The 24194-nt window shown below is 51.7% G+C and overlaps 1 protein-coding gene across 1 annotated transcript in view; it reads left to right on the top strand.

The window, feature by feature from the left end:
- The first annotated feature begins 300 nt into the window (after positions 1–300).
- LRRC75A (leucine rich repeat containing 75A) overlaps positions 301–24194 on the top strand; it is a 96609-nt gene continuing 72715 nt past the window's right edge. The window contains exon 1 of the mRNA XM_052803266.1: positions 301–1211. Within this exon, the coding sequence (XP_052659226.1) occupies positions 948–1211 (264 nt within the window). The 5' untranslated portion in view covers positions 301–947. The remainder of the gene's footprint in view (positions 1212–24194) is intronic.

The following is a 24194-nucleotide window of genomic DNA, read 5'->3' as shown; positions in this document are numbered from 1 at the left end:
CCCCCCGCCCTGGTGCAATCCCCAGCCCCGCGGGACTAAAGAAGGCGGCGGAGGAAGGAAGAACCCCGTCCGGCTCCAGCTTCCTCCGCAAGCCCTGCCTCGGTGTACGGTGCCCGCCCCCGGCCCTCCCCCGGCTCTCCCCGGTGCACGCACCCCACAACCGGGCGAGCCGCACCGAGCCGAGCCGCCTCCCCGGGGAGCCCTCTCCACGCAACAGTTGCTCCCCTCGCCCCCCCCCCCCCCCCGCCCCCCAAAGTCGTGGCCCCCCCCCACTCCCCGGGAGAAGCCCCCCTCGGCGGTGGGAGGAGGAGGCGAGGGCTGCTCGGGGCGGGGGGGGGGGGGTTCGGGGGCTGCGCGGAACCGCCGCCGCTTTGCAGCGCTGAGCACTGCCGCTTTCATCGCTCCGCTGTCGCCGCCCGGGGCCGGGAGAAGGAGCTCCTCGGATCCCGGCTTTTCGCCTCCCCGCAACGATGGAACGGGGCGGCGGCGGGGCCGCGGAGAGGTTCTTCTCCGCCGGGCGCTGCCGTCCTTTTCTCCGCCTGCGGGAACCGAGCAGCCCCGCCGCCGGGCACCGGCCCCCCTGCTAGGCTCCCGGAGCAGCCGAGCTCCATCCCGCACCCCCTGAACCCCTTGGGCGCTCCCTGAACCCCTCGTGCATCCCCCCCCCACCCCTGTGTGTATCCCCCTGTGCACCCCTAAACCCCTTGTGCATCCCTCTGTGCATCCCCCCGATCCCTTTTGCATCCCCCCCCCACCCCGTGTGTATCCCCCGTGCACCCCTATACCCCTTGTGCGTCCCTCTGTGCATCCCCCCAATCCCTTGCGCATCCCCTCCGTCCCCTTGTGCGCCCCTCAGCCCCCTTTGTGTCCCCCCCCGTGGCTTCCAACCTCAAGACCCCCCCCCCTTGCATGCAGCCCCAGGGCTGCAGAAGCCGGAGCGACACACCATGGGCACCAAACAGACCAAGGGTTGCCAGCCGGGCAGCACCGGGGAGAGCCCCCCGGCCCACCACCGCAAGAAAGTACCCCCCAGGGAAAGGGGGGATTTCCTCGCCTCCCTCGTGGTGAAGTCCGGCGAGAAGTTTGGGAAGGGTGGTGGCACCAGCTTGCCCCCTTACCACCGGCGGATCTGCATGATCCAGGACATGCTGGTGCTGGTGAAGCAGGGGAAGCAGGAGGAGGCCACCGAGCTGCTGAGGCACCTGCGGCAGGTGAGGATGGGCAGGTTTCTCTTGGGGGGGGGGGGGGCTGCCTGCTTGAGGTGGGGGAAAAGGCAGTCTGGGAGCAAAATGCACGCCGGTTTGGAAAGCGCAAAGAAGGGGCATGCACGGTTTTTGCGGGGTCTAACTTTTCGTGGCGTAATTTTGGGGAAGTGGCTGAGGAGCTGGAGGGTGGGTGGTCATGGTGCTGGAGATGGGAAAATAACCCCGGGGAGGTGCTTTGCATTGTCTGCAGCGAGGAACCCTGCCGGGTGTATTTTTCTCCTTCCCTTCGTTGCTTGTGCTGATAGCTCTGGGGTTTGCAGTATGCACAGCCCACTCAAGGAGGTTCCCACTCAACTTTGAAAAAGTTTGGTGTTTAAAGCAGATCTGTAAAAGCGCTGAGGCAATTTGAGCCAGCAGCTTTTGAGAATCAGCTCTTTTCTTCCTGGCTCAGAAATACCAAGAGTTGGCAGCTTTGCTTTTTATCCTGTTCTTTTTGACACACAATCACTTGGTGGAGTGTTGCTGGTGTTGACTGGGGCTTGTAGAAACGAGCGTGCAAGACGCTGTGAGGGAGCGGGGAATTAATTGTATGGAGCCCGAGACCTTTCCCCTTGAAAGTCTGTTTGAGCTGGGCATTAGCTGAGAAGCAACGCTACGGAAAGTTGCTGTGAGCAAACAGAAAGGCAGCTGCGGAGCACTGCTCTGTATCCAGCAAATTAGCATTTAACCTTTTCTACTGATAGACGGTGATAAAAAGACCGAAGTGCTGGGCATTTGCAAGGCTCTGGGGTACCCAGGCCTTTGAAAACCAGCAAGTTTTCCATGCAGACTGAAAACAGACGCATCTTCAAGCTCAGTTTTTCTCCCAAGGAGCCTGCAAGGCACCCAGCTGTTTGGCGTAACCAGTTCTACCACCTGGGGAAAAGTTGCTCAGATCTTTACTGGGCATTGGGAGCTGCTTTCTTGCCCTGTAGATGTGCTCAGTGTCAGTATGTCCACGTGAAAACACAGCTGGTCCAGAGTCTGACAGTTTTCTGCTTGGTTTTTGTGTTTGGGGTTTGCTTTTTTGCACTTTTTTCCCTGCGATTTTCTGGTCCTGTTAACCTTTTAGCAAGTGGATGTGTTGTTCGGGGACATGCCCCGACCCCTTCAAGCCCACCCAGAGGCACACTTCCATTTACCCCATCAGCCAGGGTCCCTCTGCCCAGCCGGTTTACGTGACTTAGGACTATCTTTGGAGCAGTCCAGCTGAGAAATCTGAACAGTTTCATATGTGTTTGCGTTCATTTATAGAAAGCTCTCACGACTTACTCTCAACCTTGAGATAAGGTGCTTTTTCTGAGATGAACTCCCTCCCTGGGAGTTGGGGGTGCAACTCTTTGGGACAGTGACCTGTCCGTGTGGGATCTGTGCGGCCGCGTGGGTCGAGCACGTGGCCAGGAAAACCCTGTGGGGCAGAAGAGGCCGTGAGTTAGGCAGCAGAACCGTGCCCAAATGTTGCACCCTCTCAGCCACGCCAAAACTTTATCGTTGCACCAGCAGCCCATTGGAGCTGGCGGAAAGGCAGGTGCTAATTTTAGAAGGTGTTTATATTAAACACCCCCCAAATAAATAAATCTTGGTGCCAGTGAAATACCGTGAGTCGCTCCCAAGTTCTCTCTGGCTTCAGATACCGTTTTCTCTCAGCGATGCTCTGGACCGTCCTCTCCCTCCCTGCAGGTTGGCCGTGCAGAGCGTGAGGGAGCTGGGACGCGTCACAGCGGCTGCCCTAATGACAAATCTGACCGTGGGGGCATCCCATCATCTGACTAGGGGGGGGAAAAAGCTAGAAATGAATTTTAAAATGCTGGGGGAAGCGAGGAACTTGTTACAGTCAGATAAATCTTTGTTAGTGAGTGTTTCTGAAGAGCTCGCTCTGATAAAATATATCTTAGAGTGTCAAAATAGGGAACGCTTTGTCCTAGATCTTATAATAGACTCGAAGCACGTTTTTAATGAGACAGTATTATTCCTTGCCTTCGGGTAGCGAGTGTGGGATGCCCCACTGAACAAATCCCGATTGCTGTGGTTTTCCACAGGCTGGCTTTTGGGAGGTGGCGGTTTAGGGGTGCATTGGTGGCTGCAAGGGATGCTCAGTTTGCTCCCAAGGAGCTGGGGCTGCGAGGCAGTGGGAGTCTTTGAGAGCTGAGCTCCTGCCGCGTCCCAGCCTGAAAGTGAGGATTTGGGGGGAAGGATGAGCTTCCCCCTGCAGAGAGGGATGGACGGGTGAGCTCGGTGAGACACAGACCTTTTCCTACGAGCCATTTATACGGCGTCCACCGCAGAGGGGCGGTGGTGTTGGTTGGTCCGTGTAGTTGCTAATGTAACATGCGATGCTGCTGTTGCTGCAAAACCGGGGTTTTCGAGCAAACCTAGTGACCTGGTACCCAGCTCTCAGTTGCATTTAGACTTTTTATTATTTGAAAATCCCAGCCATTTACGTCACTGGGAGCCTTTCCACTGACTTCACCAAGCTCTGAAGCCAGCCCAGCATGCTAGCGAGGGGGTAGGTGACAGCATCCCTGTGTTTGGAGGTGCTCCATCCTTTTTTTTTTGAGCAGGATCAGTGTGTTGCCAGATCTGAGGCTGAGCAGCTTTTCAGCTTTTCTTGACATAATATCGTGCAAGACGAGGTTCGGGGGTGCTTCTCTTCCCGCCTGCCAGGGCTCCCACAAAAGCTGTGTTTGATAATCAGCCAAAGGGCAGGGCAGCAAAACCATATTTTAAACGTTGTGCTGGAGCACGGGCAGGTCCTGCCCTTCCAGCCCCACCACTGGCACCAGTATCCAGCGCGGCCTTTTGCATTTCACCAAATTTATGTGTCCTGCTCCCCTTGCCTGAAATGGGAGCGATGCTGTTTTCTTTACAGGCTCTCGTAAGGATTAATTAGTGTTTCCAAGAATGCTTGGAGGTTGCGAACAACTATAAAAGCGCTAAGATACGAAGCGCTTAAAAAAGATAAAAAATGCAAACAGCAGACAGACTTCTTTGCTTCGAGACTGCTCCTCAGAGAGGTCAGAAGCGGTCTCCGGTGCGGAGGCAATTCGATCCCACCACCTGCCCTCAAAATAACACTTCTGTTATTACTGCGTGCAGGAGCTGGCAGCGGCCATTCGAAAGGGTATGTGCTCCTTTGGCACAGCCAGCCTAATTTAACGACAGGTTCTTTAGCTAGAGATACCGGTTGCTCTTTTCTTCTGCTCTCGTAACGCTGTCAACTGCCTGGAGCCCAAACCCCACGCTGCAAAATTAAAATCCCCTCTCAAAAAAAGTGCTGTCCGCTGCCCTCTTTGGATGAGGTGTGCTCACCCTCCTCACCAATGCTGCACGTAGGATGCTTTTGGCAGTTAAATGCATTGGAGGATAAGTGGAAATACAGTGAAATACTTAACATTTTATTGAGGCCGGAGTCTGGGGTTGCAAGAAGCTTGCTAGTCACCTGGATGGAGCCGGTTGCCTTTTGTGGATATTCTTGCCCTGAATAACTTTAAATCCAGTTTCTCTGCTATAAAGCTACTTCCTAGATTTACCTGTCAGCATCTTCTCTGCTTTGCTGCAAGGAGCTGCTGCAGGGCCTCACCCTAAGAGAGCGTGAAAACTGAATTAATTAAGGGTGTCCAGAACTTGGGGAAACCTGGGACCCCGCTCTCAGACCCTGTACCCCATCCGTGCCGGTGATCACAGGTGGGAGAATTGCAGCTCCTCTGTGCCAATGAATTGCTGTGCCCGATACCACCAGCTGCGGAATAGGATACACTTTAATATTATATAGTGTACCTTTTTTTTACTTTTTTTTTTTTTGATGCACCCTTGAGTTTCAGTGGTTAAAGCAGCCAAGCGCTGTCAGTATATTAAATTCTGGGAGTGTCTCTCCTGCTGGGGAGAGGATTTGTAAAACAAAGCATGTTTTCCTCCTCTCTGCTGCCAAACGGATCGTTTTCCCAAGTGAAATGGTGAAGCGCTTCCCAGCACATTACGTTTCACTCAAAGAATTTGCCATTGGTTATGGCTCGACGTGGAGTTTTTGCTGGGCTGTTGCTGCTGCTCCGGCAGAGCTGTGCTGGTGGGAGAGGGCAGGAGGAGGAGGCATCCGCCAGCTCTGGGCATCACCTGCACGGGACAGGAGGTGTACAACAATTCTGGGAATTAAACCCCCCAAAAAAGGGAAAAAGAGGGCAAAATATTGTAATAAAACCTCCGGGCATGAAGATGGCTAGGAGCCAAATGGCAAGGTCCAAGGTGCGGCAAAGCTGCATGACTCGTAAGGCGGCTTCTCTGCTCTCGCCAGCCTCGCCTGGGCGGTGGCAGGGTGTGAAGGGCAGGGGAAGAGGGGTCAGGGCCCCAAATGGGCAAAGACATCACGATAACTCCAAATCGCAAGAAGGGACTGGGGGCAAACGTGCTCTGATGCCCACCGAGCCGTGCAGACCCTGCGCCTGCGGTGCAGGCAGCTGCCTCTTTGCCGTGGACAGCCTGCGATCCCCATGGTCTTATCCCCCAAAGGTATCCCTGCCGTGGGTGCAGGGGTCCCCCCCACCCCGTCCGAGGCCGACCCGTGGGTTTTGCCGCCAGCGGTTGGGGGGAGCAAGGCACGACGTGTCCCGACGTCCACCCTGCTGGGTCAGCGATTAAATGTCTGCTACTTCTGAGCAGCTGCCTGGTGCCATGGGGACTGCATGGCGCAGGGATGCTTTATTAATTAAATGATGAATATCTTCATCGTAAAAGGGGGCTTGGCCAGGGGGAATAGTAAAAAAATAAATTTAAATATGGCTAATGTAGAGACAGTTCACTTTGTGCTCCTGTGGCCTTCTTCCTGCTACACCAGAGCAAAGGACTGCGTGATAAAATTAAAAAGCAATTCTTAGGGGCAGTCCTTCTGCTTAATTAACGTTGGCAAGTGCTTTAAATGGCAGCCGACTTACCTCCATTGTCCCTGTGATTTATATCACACCGAGCCCTTCCTCCCCGTCCCTAGTTTCTCGCCCCAGCGCTTGGGATTTTGCACTTTCTGGGGAGGCAGGAGCTGTTGGGGAGTTTGGTGCCAGGCTGTGGAGGCGGAGAGCGACGGCCGACGGTTGGGGCAGACTGGGAGGGAGCAATGAGACATCAAAAGGCCGGCAGCCTTCCTTAAAGGCTAGGCACTGCTTCTGGAGCTCTCAAAGAGAGAAATGGGGATGTTTCCAAACCTTCTGGGAAGTCGGCTCCAGCATCTCATGGGAGCTTGGAGATGCTGGGATGGGGAGGAAAAGGTTTACCTGAGTTCAGACCCTCTGGGCAGCGCTACACCCGGGCGGGCTTGCAAAGCAGTCACCCGTGAAGATGCAATTTGGCCCCTTGGTGTAACTTTGTGCGCTCAGTAAAAGCTCCTGAAGCATTTCATGGCCCAGTATCAGCCTGGTCTGTGTGTTATACTTCGTGTGTTACATAGTGTGCACCTTCATGGTACCCGCTGTGGGTCAGGAGTGCTTTCAGGCTTATTTATTCCCCCAACCTACGCTTAAGAGACAGATGCTGTTGCGTAGTACATCCCCATAGAGGTGGGTTTGCGATGATTGCAGTGTCTCTGGCAGCTCATCAGGACGAAGGGGATGTTTTTCGGTGCTGCCTTGTCTCAGATTCAAACTTTCTCCCCAAAGGATGCTGGCCCCCGGCTTTGCACCAGCCTCGAAGCATGCGCTTCGGCCCTGCCGATGCCAAAACTGCTTAAACGTTCCTCCTCAGCCGTGTGGTTGGACGTGCTTACGGACATTTAGAGCAGACCTTGGGGAGTGCTGTGGTCTGGCTGATACGATGCAGCTTAGCCGCAGCCTGCGGGTGCCTCGTAGCTGGATTGTGCCACTCAGCGCTTGCTCTTGGCCCTGTGCACACCAGCCGTGGGGCATCATCTCCGTGAAGACCATCCCGTGGCCTCCGGGGATGCTGGAGGACCTCGGCAGCGTTGTTTCTACCACGCGAGCCAACGCCTGGTCCTTCCTCCTGAGCACCAAGACCAGCCGACGCATCAGAGGTGACCGAGGCTGGGGTTTCTCAGCTCCTTGCAGCCTGCGAGCTGCCGGCAGGAGGGCAGGGATGAAGAGGTTTGCGGCATCGGGCTTGGGTTTTTGCGAGCGAGAGGCCCCGGGGACGGGGAGCGGGGGCCGAGGCCGGGTGCTTGTTCTGCCGGCGGCTCCGGGCACCGCACGGTGGAAGTTGGGTAACTCAGCTTGCGAGCTCGGTGGGGCGGCTTTGGGATTAGCACTCGTTTCCTCTGGTTTGGGTTGCTGATGAAACCACCAGCGGTCCCCACAATTATTTTTAACCCTTAGGCTGCTGGAGGCGTTGACAGCAAATGACCGTGCCTGGCGGTGGTGGGGTGTTTTCTGCCCCCAATGGGGTCTCTGGTCTCCTCGCCATGCTCCCTAAGCCTGCCCTGCTGCAAGCTGCTCTCTTGTAGCATCCTTTCTCTACTTGCTTCCCATCCCGGCTCCTTCTGCTCTTTTTCCTTCCCCCGTGGGATTCGCAGGTGGATGCGTCTCGGTGTCTGCTTGGCATCCGAGCCAGCCTGGTTTTAATTAACTCCATGGAAGGTGGCTGGCACTGCTCCTCCTAAGGAAAATGTGTCTTTGGGGGATGCTGAGATGCAGGGAGGGAGGGGAAGGTCAGGCAATGCCGGGGATGGCAGAGGCAATACGTGCTTGGCAGCGTGGGCTCAATCCCTGGAGCCCCCCTGTGCCGCAGTGATGCTCACCCTGCCGCTGGCACGAAGCAGAGCGGGTTTTCTCTTCTAGCAGGGATGTCCCCCCTGGGATTGGGGAATCACACGCCTAGGAAATCAGTGTTGCTAGCGGATGCATTAATGCAACACACGTCACGCACCCGGGCAGGCCCTGCTTGCTGCAGGGATAGAGCCTGAGCAGGGGCGAGATCCGTGTTCATATATCCGCTTGCGTCTGAGGAGCATGTCCTGGATGAGCTCCCTCCATGGCCAGCTTGCCGAGGGTCCCCTGCTGACCTTTCTGGAATTGCTGCTGGCTCAGAGGGCTGCGTGCCCGGGGAGGTGGTGGCTCCCACGCATGCCATAGCTCAGGATCTGGGAGGTGATGAAGCATGGGACTGCCTCGTCTGGAAGGGTCAGAGATGAAACTGCTGGGTCAGACCTCGGTTTCCTTCCTCTGGACCTGCAGAGCTGGGCTGGGTTAGGCTGGGCTGGGTTAGGCTGGGCTGGGGCGGTGAGCAGGCAGCTGCTCCTAAACAGAAGAGGAGGTCCTGCCTGTGCCCTCACTGGAGCCAGAAATCTCCAATCTGGGAGAGGTTAATGGTTGCAGTTGGCAAGCCAGCCTCTATTCAGCACTTTATCTGTTTATATAATAGCAGGAATGTGTCTTCCCCCCCCCAGGCTGCTGCTGCTGCTTTCATATCTGATGCGAAATACAGGCAGCTTGGGGCTCCAGCCCTCAGACAGGCTGGCATGTACCTTTTTTTTCTTCTTTTTTTTTCCTTTTTATCTTGCTTCAAACTGTAAAACCCCTGTGTCTGAGGACGTCGTCGTCTCCCTCTTGTCAGCGCGTGGGTGTGACGACTGTGCGGGGAGAGACCTCCCTGCAGATCCCGGCGCTGGGACCTGCACTGTGATGGTGTGCCTGGGCGTGCAGGGTGTCTCGGGGGGCAGGGATACAGGGGGATGCACTTGAAATTCAGTATGTTGTAGCTTCTTGATAGTTTTAGATCAATAATAACATTCCATGTGTTGGGGGGGTTGGTGACCATGGTTCTCCTCCTAGGTAAGGGAGAGGGTTATATATTAATATTAATTTCAATGTTGTACAAAGAGATACAGGATTTTTTTAGCATTTAACTTGGATTTTTTTAGCACTTCACTTCTTCTGCAGGTCCCAGCCGAAAGCCTAATGTGATTTAATGCATAATTGCCTTTCTCTCTTTTGTGTATCTCAGCCTCTTTCTCCTCCCAATTTTGGAGAAAAGACCAGTGAATGGTAAATTTAATCTTGCCTCTAAAAGCAAAAGCAAATTGTTCTTTCCATTCCTCCCCAAGCGGAAGGTTTTAGCTCCAATTTCTCCTGGCTCTGACCTTGCTGCTTTGCGAGCAGAAGCTGCTTTGAGCCTTCCAGCTTCCTCAGATCTTTTCAAGACTCTTTACCTTTCAGACTTCATGTCTTTCAAAGTCGGCGATACTTTCTTTGTGCAAGGGTTTGAGCACACGGCATCGCCAGCTCGAGGGAGAGCCTCAGACACGTGCCGGAGCCGACGGGAGGGAGCTGCCTCCTTCCTCGTGCCTTTGGGTATCTCAATGGATATCTCATTCCTTAAGGCCTCTTTATATTATAATATAATCTTCCTAGAGGCCTGGCACTCTTGCCATTGCAGAGCAGGACTCAGGTTTGATACTGGCGGAGGAATTTCTTTACGAGATGCTTCTGGGTTTGCGTGGGTTCCAACAACCCGCGCATCCTTGTTGGCCCACGGAGGGTTTCCCTGAGCTCTGCTATCCACAGGTAGCGGATCAGGCTGCCGTCTGCTGCTTTCAGTTCTTTAATGTCCCCTTTGCCTTTCAGGTTGGTTTCTGGGAAATAGCAGCAGCATTTCCAGGGCTGCTTTGCTGCAGCCCTTCTCCTGCTTCCCACTGGCGCTGCTCTGCCTGCCCGTCCCTGTGAGGTTTTGCAATGTTTGCGGGTGTGCTCACGGGGGGCAGGGGATTGCATTCTCGTGTTGCACAAGAGATTATTTCTGAGGCACTGTGCCTAAACTTCTAGCAGTAATTGAGTCGAAAAGAACATTAATTAATTAAAGGAGAGCCCAGCCAACCAGCCTGCACTCCAAGCAGGCCCCTCAAGCGCAGGGGATGGATATGAGTCTTTCTTTGAAGGATGGGGAGGTGCGTGCTGGGTTTCTCAGCTCCTTGCTTTACGTTTAGCTACAGAAAATGAGAAAATGAATGCTAGCTGGGAGAGCAAAAGTATGCCAGGTTAGAAAAGGTGAGCCACTGCCATGGGCTGTAGGGTGCAGAGCAGCTCGGCCAAGCTGGGGGAACGGGGCAAGCGCTGGCCCCTGCCTTCACCCAGCTGGGGGGATGCCGTGGCACCCACTGGGGATGGGACCTCCAGCCACGCAGGAGGTGAAGCACCATTTTCTAAACCTCAGCATGCAAAACATGCCAAGGTGAGTGAGCGCCGTCTGTTGCTTCCTCCCCCTCTGAGGCACGATGAGCTCGGAAAATGTGATACTAAAACCCAACAATAACAACAACGGTTCTCGTATCTTCATCTCTCGCAGGCAGCAACCTTCTTTGTCCAAAGGCAGAGATGCCCCATCTTTGTGTGACCAAAGGGGACGGGGCTTTAAGCAAATCTGTGCCTGGGAGCCGCTGGTCCCGTGGCCAGGTACCACGCTGGGAAACGCTCCCAGAGCTGACACTGTCCCTGGGGATGCTTAGGGCCCGCTCAGGGGGATGGCTAGGAGCTGGCAAGCAATTAATTACTATCTCGTTCTGCAGAGCTGTTCCTTCACCCCCATCCTCCCCAAGGCCAGGGTGGATCTTTTTGGCACAACAATTAAATCCCAGCAGGGGAAAGCAAAACCTGCTGAGGAAGGAGAGCAGACCTGTCCTCAGCCTTTTGCAGTCTATGGTGGGAAATGGTTATTTTAGCCGGAGATGTGCTGAGGGTTCTTGCTAGGACACCTCTGTCCCCGTTCCCACCCTGCCTGCAGAGCCAGTCCCTCAGAGCACGGTGCTGTGGTGGGGACCGGTACCATCCCTCTGACCGTGATTTGGGGCACCCCCACCTCCAGTGGGAATTGGAAAGCAGGAGGTTGGGGGAGTCCCGTGAGATGGCAAGTGTGGGGGCGAGAGCCTCAGGTTGGACCTGAGGGGTTCAAACCCCAAAAGGTAAAAGAGCACACTGGGGCAGAGCCCCAACTCTTGTGCACGAGGGATGCATCGTACCCGCTGCAGTGTCTACCACGGGTTTTGCTTGTGTTGAATAAGCCCCAGGCCCTGGTCCAGCCCGAGCTCATCAAAATCAGGGTGGTAAAACACAAATCTGTGCCGAAGCAGGACTCAGACCTGTCCAAACAGCCCATCCTTGATGGTCCCTTCTCTGAAGGTCCCTGTTGACCCATGGTGGCACGCAGACAGAGCTAGCAAAGCTTTGCTTCATTCTGGCGTTCCTTCATATATTTCCATATATACCATCTATTTGGATACAGCTCTCCCCACTCCAGGATTGGAAGAAGGAGGAATCTGGGGGAAATCTCGTTCCTGATGGCTGCTGTGGGCTTCCTGGGCGAAGGCAGAAAGCGTGAAGCAATTTGGGATGCGAGTGTGAATGACCTATATCCATGGCGGTGACCGCAGCCAAAATCAGCAAGGAGGGAATCTTGATTTAAGCAGTCTGTTTTTTGTGGGTAGGGTTGTTTTTTTTTTTTTGGTCATTCTGTAAGAAAGAGGATGTTTTCCGGTTTGGTTGTAAAAAGCTGCTTCTGGTTGGTGTAATCGGATACTTCCTTTTCTGAGCAAGGAGCCTGGTGGATCTGGGGGCGTTTATTTAGGCAGCTGTTCGGCTGGGTGATTAATTTTGTATGTTTTTGTTCTGGTGGGAAATGGTGAATTTTGGGTTTACATGACTGATTTATTTTTTTGTATTTCTGACTCAAGTTACATAGATGAAAACAAGAGTTTAAAATGCAGAAAGCTAGTATTTTAATGTTATTTGATCAGTTCATAAACTCAAAATATGCTGGATATGTAGGGCAGACAAAGTAACCGTCTCAAAACACATTCCACATTTAAAACTAGTTGATTCATAAACTGGAGTGTTAATTGTACATAATGAATTACACTTCTGGTCACCATAATTAGCGATCTTGGCCTCTCAGGTTGCAGATTGGAAAACATGCATTTCTCTGTTGTACTCCTGATTTGTTCATTGACTTGTTGAACTGGACTAGGTGAATTAACTGAAATGAAGATGTTTCCTTTGTCCTTGTGAGAGAGCCAGACTTCCCCAAAAGCTGTGTTTGTACTTCAGTCTTTTCTGGCTGTGTTTTCATCAGTGACTTTCCTTAAAGCTTTGGCAGCTGGCAAGTCCTGCTTGCCTAGGCTAACCTAAGTTGTTTAATATTAAAGCACGACCATAGGTTGGCATCATCTTAAATTGCTTCTTTGAAATGATTGTTTTAAAGTAAATGTATTTAATGTTTAAAGCTATTTTAAATAGCAGTATTAATTGAATTTTAATATCACTGAATTGAATCTTTGTGCAACCCATTCCTTAATTCTTCCTTAGCAAGGTTGGGCATTCACTAATCTCTTTGCTGAGCCAAACACCTTTACCATTGGGTTTCTTGGAAGAGATTGAGTGATCTGGAGGATCCCACCCCTGTAGCTGCCGTACCTCGCTTACCCCCAATTTGGAGGCACCTGCCAAGATGGATCCTCAGTGGAGCATCCAAATTCTCTGGTGCCAGACAGGGAAGTTACTATGAAAGTCTTCAAGAAAGATTTTACTTTCCAAGCTTCTTCCCTCTGACTCAAGTGCCAAATACCAGATCCCAACCCAGAACAGCCTCCGCTCTACCTGAAGATTAAAAATCTTATGCTGGAAATAAAACCACACAAGCATGGGATAAAACATGGGAAAGACTTAATTTCTTTCCTTAACCCCCAAAACCTACTGACCTTCCTTCAATGATATATTCCTGTAAGATAGGGGCAAGGTTCCCAGTTCCCTGTGGTGTAAATCGCAGAGCTGACTGAGTCTTGGGGTGGGAAGGTGGGAGGCTTTTGAAGCACCCTGCGAAAAGTGGAGTTAATTTGCCCCAGCTGATGGTCTCATCCATTACCTTCCCAATCAGCCTCTCATTTTTCTGAAGGTGTTTTGAGAGGAAACCCTCATGTCGGCGATTCCCTTCCTTGGGCTGCCTGGCAGCCTCTCATACTGCAGACAAAATCAATATATTATTATGTGTGCCGTTACCAACCTGTCAGGCTGTATAATGGGAATTACAGACTGCCTGCCCGCCGAGCTGGGCGGAGGGCTGCAATTTATACAGCCGGTCTGAACAGCGGGCTGCGCTTGATAGCTTTGGAGGAGAATTAAGAGCATTCAGCGTGGCCCTGTTTATTGCAGGTATGGAGCTGTGCCTGCTGCCCTCGCCTCCTGTTCTCACCGTCGCTGAGCGTGAGGCTGTGCTTTTCATCCTCTCTTCAGATTAAAAGTGTAGCTCTTATCCATATACCTAAGTGCCCTTAAAAACACCAGTGTGGGTGATGCAAACAGGGTCCTTCCGCGTCTCTGCGGCATTACTTGCGGCGGAGCTGCGATGTCCGTGTTACAACGGGCTTGGGAAAGACCCCGACCCAAGCGAGCACTTGATGGACTTAGGTGAAAGCCCTATTTTTGCCCAAAACAAGAGACGGCGGTGTGTCGAATGCGCCGTGGCCGGTGTTATTCATAGCAGGGTGGTGTAGCCCCAGCCGATGCTGCCGAGGACTCTGCGTTTGGTAAGTTCCTTCACGTCTCAGTTTCCCCATGTGTAAAGTAGGAGCGTACTCCGGAGCCGCATCCGTCGGGGTGTGTGGGGACTCACATTAGGGAAGGCTTCTCTTCCCTGGGACTCACTAGTGCAAGCATGCTTTAAGTATTCAACTGAGTTATTTCATTGATTTGGCTTAAGCAGCGGAAAAAGGTGTCTTTGAACTGTGCGTGCACAACATCTGCTTTCTGACATCTCCTTTTTGAGTATAAAAATCCAGTCCTTTCCACGGGTAAATGCCAGAAGAGGCATTTCTTCTCTCTTGCCTTGTTGCTTTAGGACGAGGGTGTCAGCAGCTCCGAGAGCTGCTAGGACTCCGGGTTGTCCCAGCTTTTAGGATGCGTGCATCTCTATAAACCTCCTGGGTGCATCATAAGCAACATGGGAGTGTGTGTGTGCAGCACCCGGCACAGCAGGTCCCTGCTCCCACATGGGGACTGGCTGCCGTAACTGTACCATGAGTTGACTTTCCAGTACATGGCACTGGTCATTAAGTGGATAGGCTGAACTGCAAAAAAGAAACGGCATGGGTGCTCTTTCTGACCTTCTGCATGCATGGCTTGGGGCTGGTTGGTCTTCCCTCTGTTTTTCTTCCCACCTTGTTGCTGTACGGAGAAGGAGGGGGGAGAATTTGGCATGGTGCAGGTGACAGGGTCAGCCCGTCTTCACGAGCGTGAGGTTTCCTCTGGTGAACCTCTCCATCCCTGTTCAAACAGATGTAAAGCACTTCTCTGATGAGATTAACTCCCTGAAACGTGGTAAGAAATATCCGCTTGGGGTGCTTTCATCTCTTGCCCATCAGCTGCTATTCTCCACCAACACAAAGAATATAAATAAGCTAAACTCCTCTCCTGCAAGCCATTTTTAAAAAGTTCTCTTTTAGTGTTGCTGCAGCGTGTAAATCAACAGTATTTTCTAGAAGGACTCGTGTTTGCTTATGTGCCCTCCCTTCAGAGGAGACAGTGCCGGAGCAAAAGTATGGAAGCCTGAATTAATCCCAAAGGCAGGAATAAAGTGCTGTTCCCACAGGTTTAGGTCATTTCACAGTGCCACCTCCGTTGATTGCAGAAGGACAAGAATGACGTCTTGCTCCTGAGCATCACATGCAAAATCCTGGTGGGACCCAACACTGACCAAACTCTATCTCTGGACTCTTTGTCTCTGACTGACCTGTCCACGAGACGGTGGGATGCCGCACGGCTGATTGGCAGCTCGGGCACTCCAGGCTGTGCTGCTAATTAAATGGAATGAGTTGCACAAAGCAAAAGAAAGAATTGGGAGAAGGAAAAGCTGGTTTTGCAGTTGGGTTCTGGAGTAGGACCTGGGGGTTATAAGCTTCTGCCGTGTGTGTGTGTTTGTGTGCTTGTGTGCAATGCACCCGTGGAGGCATGCTATTTTGGCCTGACCCAGCTTTTACTGTCATGGCAGCTAAATGGGGAACAGAGACGGCGATATGGAGGGAGCAGGCAGCACCAGCAGGTTGCAGCAGGACGTGGTGTGTGGGGAGAAACGCAGCTTCACTGCCCGACGCTGGCAGGCTGTGCTCAGCCCTGAGCGGAGGTCGGGAGAAAGCCCTCAGCAAGCCAAAAGAGGCTGGTTTGTGGGTGAGATCAGCTTGGCCAAAAGGGTCTGCAAGGGCTGAGCTCTAATAGAAGAAGAGCAAAGGTGTATCGCCCTTGGGAAGCGGGCAGACGGGGTCTCACGCCTCCACTCTTGCAGCAGCTGGGCACCTCGCGGTCTTTGCCTTCATCACCCCTCTAAAACCCGTGTAATGGGGGAAAGCATCTGTCCTACTCGCCTTGCAGAGGGAATGGAGGGGCATAAAGGCTGAGCAGCCCGCTGGTAAAGGGGAAGGGGAGCGTCCGCTGGAGCAGGGAAGTCCCAAGAACAGGGATGGCAGTGTCCGGAGGTGGCAGAGCCACGACAAGGGCACAGGGCGGCTGCTCTTTATCTCTTTCTGAACGTGCATGTTGGGAAAGATAAGGGGAAAAAAAAGAAAGCGATCACGCAAATTGAGTCTGCTTGTCAGCCCGGAAGCAGGTTTTTCCAACCTTTTCTACTTGTCAGTGGTGAATTTTGGATGAGCCTGTGGCATCTTCAGAGAGAAACAAGGTTTTCTCTTCTTGTTTAATGTCTTGCAGAAGGAGGCTTTCCTTCAAGCATGATTCCCTGGCGTTTCTTGCGGGGGAAGAAGGTCCCAAGACACATTTGGTGTTATTCTGTGTTAAATGCCACCCCAGCCCAATGCGAACACCGTGGTTTACCCACATCACGTGTGTGTGAGGCTGTGGGTGTCTGGTTCAACATGGGCCAGTTGCTTCTACACTTGGAAACCAGCCCAATGACTGTATTAGTCACGTCTGAGGGCTGTCATGATATTGAAATCAGCTGTCTTATGGCCAACTGAGGAATTTCAGCCCAGGGTTGTGGATGTCTCGGTGGGACCGTAGCAGGGAAGGGAAAGCTCAGCTTGCTGGCGGATGGGGCTGCGCAATGAGCTCATCCTGGCTTTGCTCTTGCTCAGCTCGTCGTCTTGCATCAGGTTTCAGCGATTATTCAGCCCTGTGGTTGTATCTGGAAAACGATATTAAGAAGTTGGTCCTGCATCCTGAAGGCTTCTAGGGTTCTTCTTTCTCTGCTGTTAACTTCAGGAGAAACTGGTGGTCAAAAATATTAATGTTGGCTATTTTGAAGTTGGAAAATAAATGTTCCTGGCTTGTAATGCCAGAGCTGTGGTGGGAGTTTCAAGCCAAAGACTTCGTTGTAGCACCTGTGGAAATATTCTTTGCCCATAACATTTCAAGGGGTCTAGGTTAGTTTTCCCAGGAAGGCTCAGCCACCCGCGGAGAAGGACGAGGGTTTAGCAGGGTACTCTGTTACCGCTGGCATTTCAGACCTCTGCTTCTGGCTGGGGACGCTTCCTGGGGTGGTGTCACATTGTAAGGAAAAAGGGAAATAGCCCAGGGCATGGAGACAGAGGCTTTTCTTGCTGGGTGCTTTGCTGATGTTTGTCCTAGGTTTCTGTAAGGGCAGGTTTTGGCTGTTCCTACAGACTACGTGAGTGGAACTCATAGGCAAGTTTCCCAGGTGCAAAAACTGCTCTAGAAATTGGCTACTTGTAGTGAACAAGAGAAAACGCAGCGTGAGCCATGGGGACACCTGCTGCGGAGGCTGGTGTGTGTTGGACCCCAGTGGAGTCAGCGGCAGTATTAGGGGTCGACAGCCACGTTTGGGGAGTGAAATTCAAAAGGATGCCAGGAATTGCTGGAGGAGGAGGGATCTGCAGTAGAATAAATAGACGAAAAGCCAACAGCATGTACTGATAACAACCTAAAGCCATTAGGGCTGGGATGGAGGGGCTGATCTGACTTGCTAGCCATGTGCTGATTGGAGACATCAGCCCATGCTTGTGCTGGATCACCGTGGTGGAGGATGTGGTTTCTCCAGTGTGGTGCCTGAAGATGCCAGCATGCAGCTGACAGCCTGGGCCTTGCGGGGCCGGAGGTGACAAGAGCCGGTCCATCGGAAGACCTGTGCCTTCGTGCTGGATGTGCAGGCTACAGGTCTTGGGCAACTGATCAGCCATTTGGAGCTGGAATGGCTGCTGTAGTTCAGGAGGTGCAGCTGAAGGTTTATCTAGGGCCCAGTTGAAAAGAAAGCCTGGAAAGATGTGCTTGAAATAACACTTCTTCTTGGTGCCCATCCACTTCAAGGAGACCTCGACACTCGAGTCCAGTTCAGTGTGGTTTTGGGGGCTTTGCCAGGTTGGGACAAGGTAGTGAGAAGGCTGGGTAGCCAACGTGTTAACTGAAAAACTGCTTTGCTTCTCTGTGGATGAAGACTGCAGAGTGTTAAGATGAAGGACCTGAGGGTTGCCCTGACCAGCTGACATGTTGGATGCTACGAGCCTTCGTCCCAGAACCATCCCGTGGAGGTTTATATCAGCGTCTTCATTGGAAGCACAGGCTTTTCTACCTGAAAGAAAACCAGTGCCAAAAATCCCAGAGTGAAGCACCAGCTATCCTTTCATCCTTTCGTCCCTCACCATTGCTCTCCAAGAAGGAAACCCCTGGAGCCTGTTGGGCACCTCCATCCATCAGTGGAAACTCCTGCTTTGGCTGGTTCCAGACTGGATATCTAATGGTTGAGTCAGCAGTGCCTGTTCTGTGCAAAGAGTGACTCTTTGCTGGTGCAAAGGCTCTACTTTCCTAATGAAGGAACCCGTTTGTGTGGAGCTGGGTGTTTGGGAGATGCAGATCGGCCTCAGGTGGAGGAGGTCCTCACTCAGTGGAGTGCCGTGAGCCACAGCTCACTGCTGGCACGATTTTTTTTCTTGCATCTTGGCCTCTCTGACCATGCTAAACTTGTAAGAACCAACTGTGCAAGTCTGGGCTTTTATCCTCAGTGCCAGGGCTTGGAGCTCCGCCGTGCTTCTGTGGGTGTGAAAACATGAAATTGGAGCTGACGCAGGAATCGCGATCTCCAGTGTAAACCTATTCTAGAGCTGCCTCCTGCCTTGTTACTGGGACTGACTGGTGGTCCTTTTGGTCCTCATCTTGGACCCCAACAGTGGAGGTTGGGTAGAAGCCACTGGTGGAGGGAAACTCCTAATCAGGTTAGGAGCTACGAGAAGCAAAAGCCTGTACTGAAATTGGCATTGCATCAGCTGGAAGTGCAGGAGCTCTGGCGTGACTCAGCAGTGGAAGCAGCAGGTTTTCCACGAAGCCGTCTCCTGCAAAGTGAGCTTAAGGCGTGGTTATTGTCACGCACAAGTGTCGGCTAATAGTGTGCTATCATCTGCTGGGCATTGCAGCACCACAAATCCATCATGTGCTGAATTTCTTTTGCAGAAGCTTCCTGGGAAAAGGTATATTTTCTGTCTAGGTCATCCTGAGTTAATTTGGCGCACGCTGCCGGCATCTTCGCTGGAAAATGAAATATCAACAAGAGCGGTTTAATGGCCCTGACTGTCAAACAAAGCAGAAATATTCTCATTTTTAATCGGGGGGGACAGGACTTTGACACCTCTTATGGCTGAACAAGAGGTACTGCTGCCTTTGCGAGCAGGAGGGAGGTCCTGGGCGGGCAGGAGGGGTTGCGCTTGCTTCTCCCTGCCACCTCCCAGCCTGCCTGGCTTGGGGGTGCTGCTGTGGGTTTGGGGGTGTAGAGAGCACCTCTTCTCCCTTGTAGAGGACCCAGAGCCTACAAATGGAGCAAGAGGCATGGAGCACAGTAGAAAGGCTGTTTATTTTCTGTGTCTATTCAGCACCCCCAATGAAACCTGGGATGAATATCTCTTCTTGGCCAAGTGCAGGGGCTCTCTGGCCACGCATGGGTTAATCTGTCCCATCCCAGACAGCCCCTGGGGCTCAGAGGAGAGAGGCCAGCAGCCACCACCCTCAAGCCTTTCTGCAGTGATGTGTGGTGAAATGAAGAGGAGGATCTTAACAGCACTTACTGGAAATGTTTGCTGGCGAGTTAGTGTGCTGGCTCTTGCAGGGCAGAGCGCTTCTCGGACCAGCCCAGCCTGCAAATTGCCTGCATCTCCTGGGATCTCGTTGCCTGGTTTTGCGCAAAATGCTCTTCCACTGGTCACTTAAGTTGCATTTCGCTCTGGCGAGCTGATGTTCATGGTGTGTCCTGGCCATCACTTCTCGAATCGTACCCTGTGCTGCTGTGAAGGGACTGGGATGGAGAGGGCAATGGAGGAAAGAAGTTTTCCTTAGCGAAAACCTGTATTAAGTGCTCTGCTAATCAAAACCCTTTGGCTTCAGTGGGACTTAAACATGTGCTTATAGTTAATCAGGTATTTAAGTGGTTTTCTGATTTGGCAAGCATGAGAGAAGATATCCCAAAGGAGAAGGAGGAGAGCAGAACCGTAGCCTCCCAACTAAAGGTGTTTGCAAATGTGGACGTTAAAGGCAGAAGGCAGAGTGTGAGTCTGGGGCTGTGGGTTTAACTTGCTGTGACTCAGTTTCTTCGGTATGTTCAGGGGAAGACTCTCTGCATACCCCACATGGGGTTTGAGGCATCAAAGATGACAAGAAGGACAGTGGTTAAGTGAAAGAGGGGATGACCTGAGATCGGTATGTATCAGTAAATGCATCTGAGCCTGCAGTGGAGGACAGAGGAAAGATCCTACCGGTGGCTGATGAGCTCCAGGGGCAAGCACCTCCCGGAGAGGAGGGCTCTGCCAGATGCCCAGGGTGAGACCAGAGGGGCTTGAGGAGGTATTTTAAGGGAAATCATCTTCCCTTGCACCTTGAAAAGCTGCTAAGCGTGAGGCACTCGACGGCTGTTCGGTAGGGCTGCCCAGGAGAGGCTAATGCAGTGCCTCGCTTGCGGCTGCTTGGGGGTGTAAGAAATACTTTCCATTCCCTCACTGATTTCACCCTGGAGGGACTAAGCAGTGTGGTTATCAGGATTAATTCAATAAGCTCACACTGCTGCAGGGCTGGGGACCAGCCTTTTCAAAATCTGGGGGGAGCTGCCTGCATCTTCATGCACCTTTGTACAACTGAGATGCTCCATTTTCCATCGGATTTGCCTCCATCTTGCTGCTGGGAAAGCTGAAGAAAAGAGAAATTCAGTTTCTTGCCCAAGCCCATGCAGCAATTCAGCAACTAACGTGGAGAGCCCTGACTCCTGCCACTGATAATGGACGGGGTTGGGAGGACCTCCCCAAACCCAGAATAACTCCATCATTTGTGAGACTTAGGGAGTCTTTAAATTTGGAAAGTCACTTAATAACCTGCCTGAAAGCAGAAGGAACAGATGGGGACGGAGCGGGTAGCAGCTCTCCACAGCTTCTGCTCTACCTCTCTATTTGGAGTCAGCTCTGACACCTTTGCAGTATCTTTTTATGCAGATGTGGAGCTCAGCAGTGATCGGAGCATCACGGGCAAAGCAGTGCTAGTGGGAAACTCTTGCCACATCTGGATGTTGGTGCCAGGCATCCTTTGGGGCTTCAGCTGAAGCAAGTGCTGCACAGGTGTGACGTGCCTCACTGGATGCAGCCTTAGCTCTCGTGCTACATATCAGCTTGGCTTCACGTGCTTTTAGGCATAGCTCCTGCAAAAAAGGCATTTCACAGGCTTGATTAGGAGTTAATCGATGTGGGTGATACCCCTACTTTTCCCTAAGCTGGAGCTGTGTGGATGTGGCCGGTTTCAGACCGTGGCTGGTTTCAGAGCGTGTCTGTTATCATCCCGTAATTAGGGGGATAGCTCACCGGCTCAGCGTGGTGGGTATCTGTGCAAAAGCGTGTGTGGTGGGTGTTTAATGAAACTGCTTCTGAACCGCCTGCTGTCAGTGTCTGGAGAGAAACGAGCCAAAAGCTCCAAGTCTAATTCATGAAATGGGATTGCTGAGGAGTTTGTCCCTTCCCTGCGCTGCTCGGGCAATCCCTGCCCCTTGTGTGGCTTTTGGGAACACATGGATGATAACGAACCATGAGTGTGCATCTCCGTCCAGCAATGGAAGCCTTTTTTTTATCATAATCACAAGGACACGATGGCACACAATATATCCTTTTTTCTTTTTTTGGGTGAGGTTAGGACAGTGCCAACCCTCTGTGTTAAATAGCATCCTCCCTGATTTCTTCTCCCTGTTGCAACCGCTTCACGCACACATTTAACTGATTTTCTTCCTAGGTATTTCTGCTGTGGCTGCTCAGCCCTGGTGCTGGCTGCATCCCACCGTGGGAGAACAAGCCCTGCCGAGCTCCTTAGGTGGCCTGGGCTGGTCTTGAATATGTCTCCATATAAATACACATCATTACAGTTACCGTGATTATTATGCGAAGCGTAGATTATTCTAGCATACAAGTGTGTTATGTATTGATTTGCCATTGCTTTGAATCCCATTACACGAATCTGCTTTATTAATGGACTTTGTCCATGCTTGAGATTAACTGTGATGCTGGATTTGCAAATGAAAGAATTGAAATTCATGTTGTCCATATTAATTACTTGTGCGATGCTGGCCTTCTTGGCAAGCCGTTAGAAGCTGTGGAAACCTTTATTTTTATTCCATTCCTGTTGTTCTGTCTTAAGGAAGAAAATGAGTTTGGTGCTGTGGGATTTGTTTGTTTTGCTCCTTTGCTGGAAGCCTCTTTTAACTGTTGAGAAGGTACCAAGCGCAGAAAGAGGCTTTACGCTTGGTGTGGAATAGGCTGTTGTTAACTCAGAATAAGTCTTAATGCAAAAAAGGGGCAGGGAGGTTTTATTTCAATGTTGAGTTCAACCCTATTTTCTCATCTCTTGCTTTGAGCTAAAATCTGCCTGTATCTTGTTCCCTCTAAGGTTTTACAGTGCAAAATCTGTAATACATGTCTTCCTGCAGTGATACGTAGCCAGATTTTTGTGTTAAGTGCAGCAAGGTAGCTGTAAAGAGTAACTCTGCTCTACTGGCTGGTAGAAAACCAATGATAGACCCAGATTTTGGATGTCCATGTGCCTGCAAACCAAGACTGAGATGAGAAGACCTGTTGTGGATCAGGGAATCAAGATTTCTCCTTCAGCCGCTTTCAGGTGGTCGATGCTTAGGTCTGGCCAATGTGGAGACGCCAGTGCAGTTCATTTGGCGCACATTTGGGTGGGGGGAAGAGAAGAAGACAGAACTTTGTTTTTGGGAGGAATGAGGTAGGGCATGAAGTCTCGGGGCAGCGGCAGGACCAACATGGGGTGCTTGGGGAAGGGCAGCAGCGCTGTGGGCGTTGTGGGACATGCACGTGCTCCTGTTTCTCCTCCTGCGGGATGCACCCATGGGTGCCTATGTAGAGGATGGGGTGCTCAGGCTAAGGCAGGAGAGGAGCATACCCATTGCCTTGCCTACCGGCGCATGCTTTTGGCTATGGCAAAGCATTTCGCCTTCTGATTCAGCCATGTGTTTGCTTTCCAGAGGTACCAATGGCAGCCCAAGAGGGTGGCAGTGCACTGGAGGCATATTTGGTGCGCTTTGGGCAGTGCCGGTGGTGTGCATTGCAGTGTCTGGCTTTTCCCTTGCCACTATCTATCCGAACCCATTTCTGTCCCTGCACTCGTCCCATCCAGGCTCCTGCAGTGGTATAAATGGCACAAAAAAAGGCTTGACATGTTTTTATTGGAGTCAGCTGCATTTTGTTCATTTAAATGATCTTTTTGTAACATTCACATCATTCCATGGCGGCTGGTTTAAAGAGTTAATTGAATATTTCTCTCTCACAAAGATGTCTTAAATTACTTCCCTTGAATAACCTACTCTGGAAAAGAGCTGTGTTGAGGAATCATTGATGCTTATTTTTACTAACACCTGTATCAATAAGATCTTAGGTTTTATTCTAGCACCTATCTGCTTTGAAGGATCCCAAAGCAATTGTCAAAGCATTTGTATAGTTTTCCACCGCTGAAATTTAGTCCCTTTGAAGTAGAGCTTAGCATTCATTGAGCGGTCCCTCCATAGCTAATGCAATAATAATCAACCCAGGGCTTGGAAGTGAAACCAGGTTTTAGATAGCAGTTATTGGATTGCAAGCTCTTATTGTATGTGCAGTAACGGATTGATTTCTTTTGGGTGCTGGGAGGGGTCTGGGATGCTTCCCGGTGATATGGTAACATCATTATTAACACTGCAAGTTCAGCGTGATGTGCCTGGGAATTTCAGTACTTGGGGATGATGTGGGAGTGTTTCCCGGTGGCTTTCACGGCTGTCTGCATGCTTGCTGCTTGGCAGAGCTGTACATCAAAACAAACCCCCCATATCGGATAGGGGTGGGTAATCCCCATCTCAGCATTTTTGGCAGCACTGCTAACACAGACCTGATTGATCCCCTGAAATTATCAAGTTTCTTTTTCCATCATTGGATTGCAACAGCTCTCCTGGCTGAGGAAAGGAGGGGACATCTTCAGAAAGCAGCATTTTGAATGGGTAGGAAAGCAAATGTGACTTTTCAACCATGATTCACAATTCCTTCTGTACTTGGCTGTATTGGGATCGCTTGCTCCTGGGAACAGCTGATTACGCTGTACTCAGAGGGCTTTTCACCCGGCAGGCAGGATTGCACCGTTGTACATCAGAAGGAGACCCGTGCTGACCTCTCCTGAAATCTCTCACGGTGGCAGCTGCTGGAAACAGGAGATGGGGCTCAAGTGGGCCAAGATAATAAATTCTGCTTTCACACTAACTGGAGGCTGGTTCAACAGAATTAATGCCAGAGCCAGGCAGCTCCTGCCGTGTTGTGTTAATCTGTGAAGTGAGGGCGACTTGGAGAAGGTGGCTGGATTAGAGCAGGGAAGAGTCAGAGGTGAGGACTCCCATTCTCTCATTTTTTCCGTTAAAAGAGGGTGGTTCCCAGTGCAGGCCCAGGTGAGGCTGGCTTTCCTGCAGGCTTATCTTGATTGTCTATCACATCAGCCAAACCTCAGCTCCAGGAAAATC

This window comes from Harpia harpyja, chromosome 12 (genome assembly GCF_026419915.1).
Source record: "Harpia harpyja isolate bHarHar1 chromosome 12, bHarHar1 primary haplotype, whole genome shotgun sequence".
NCBI classification, from domain to species: domain Eukaryota; kingdom Metazoa; phylum Chordata; class Aves; order Accipitriformes; family Accipitridae; genus Harpia; species Harpia harpyja.
The sequence above is the reverse complement of the archived record's forward strand: the minus strand, read 5'-3'. Positions and strand labels throughout refer to the sequence as shown.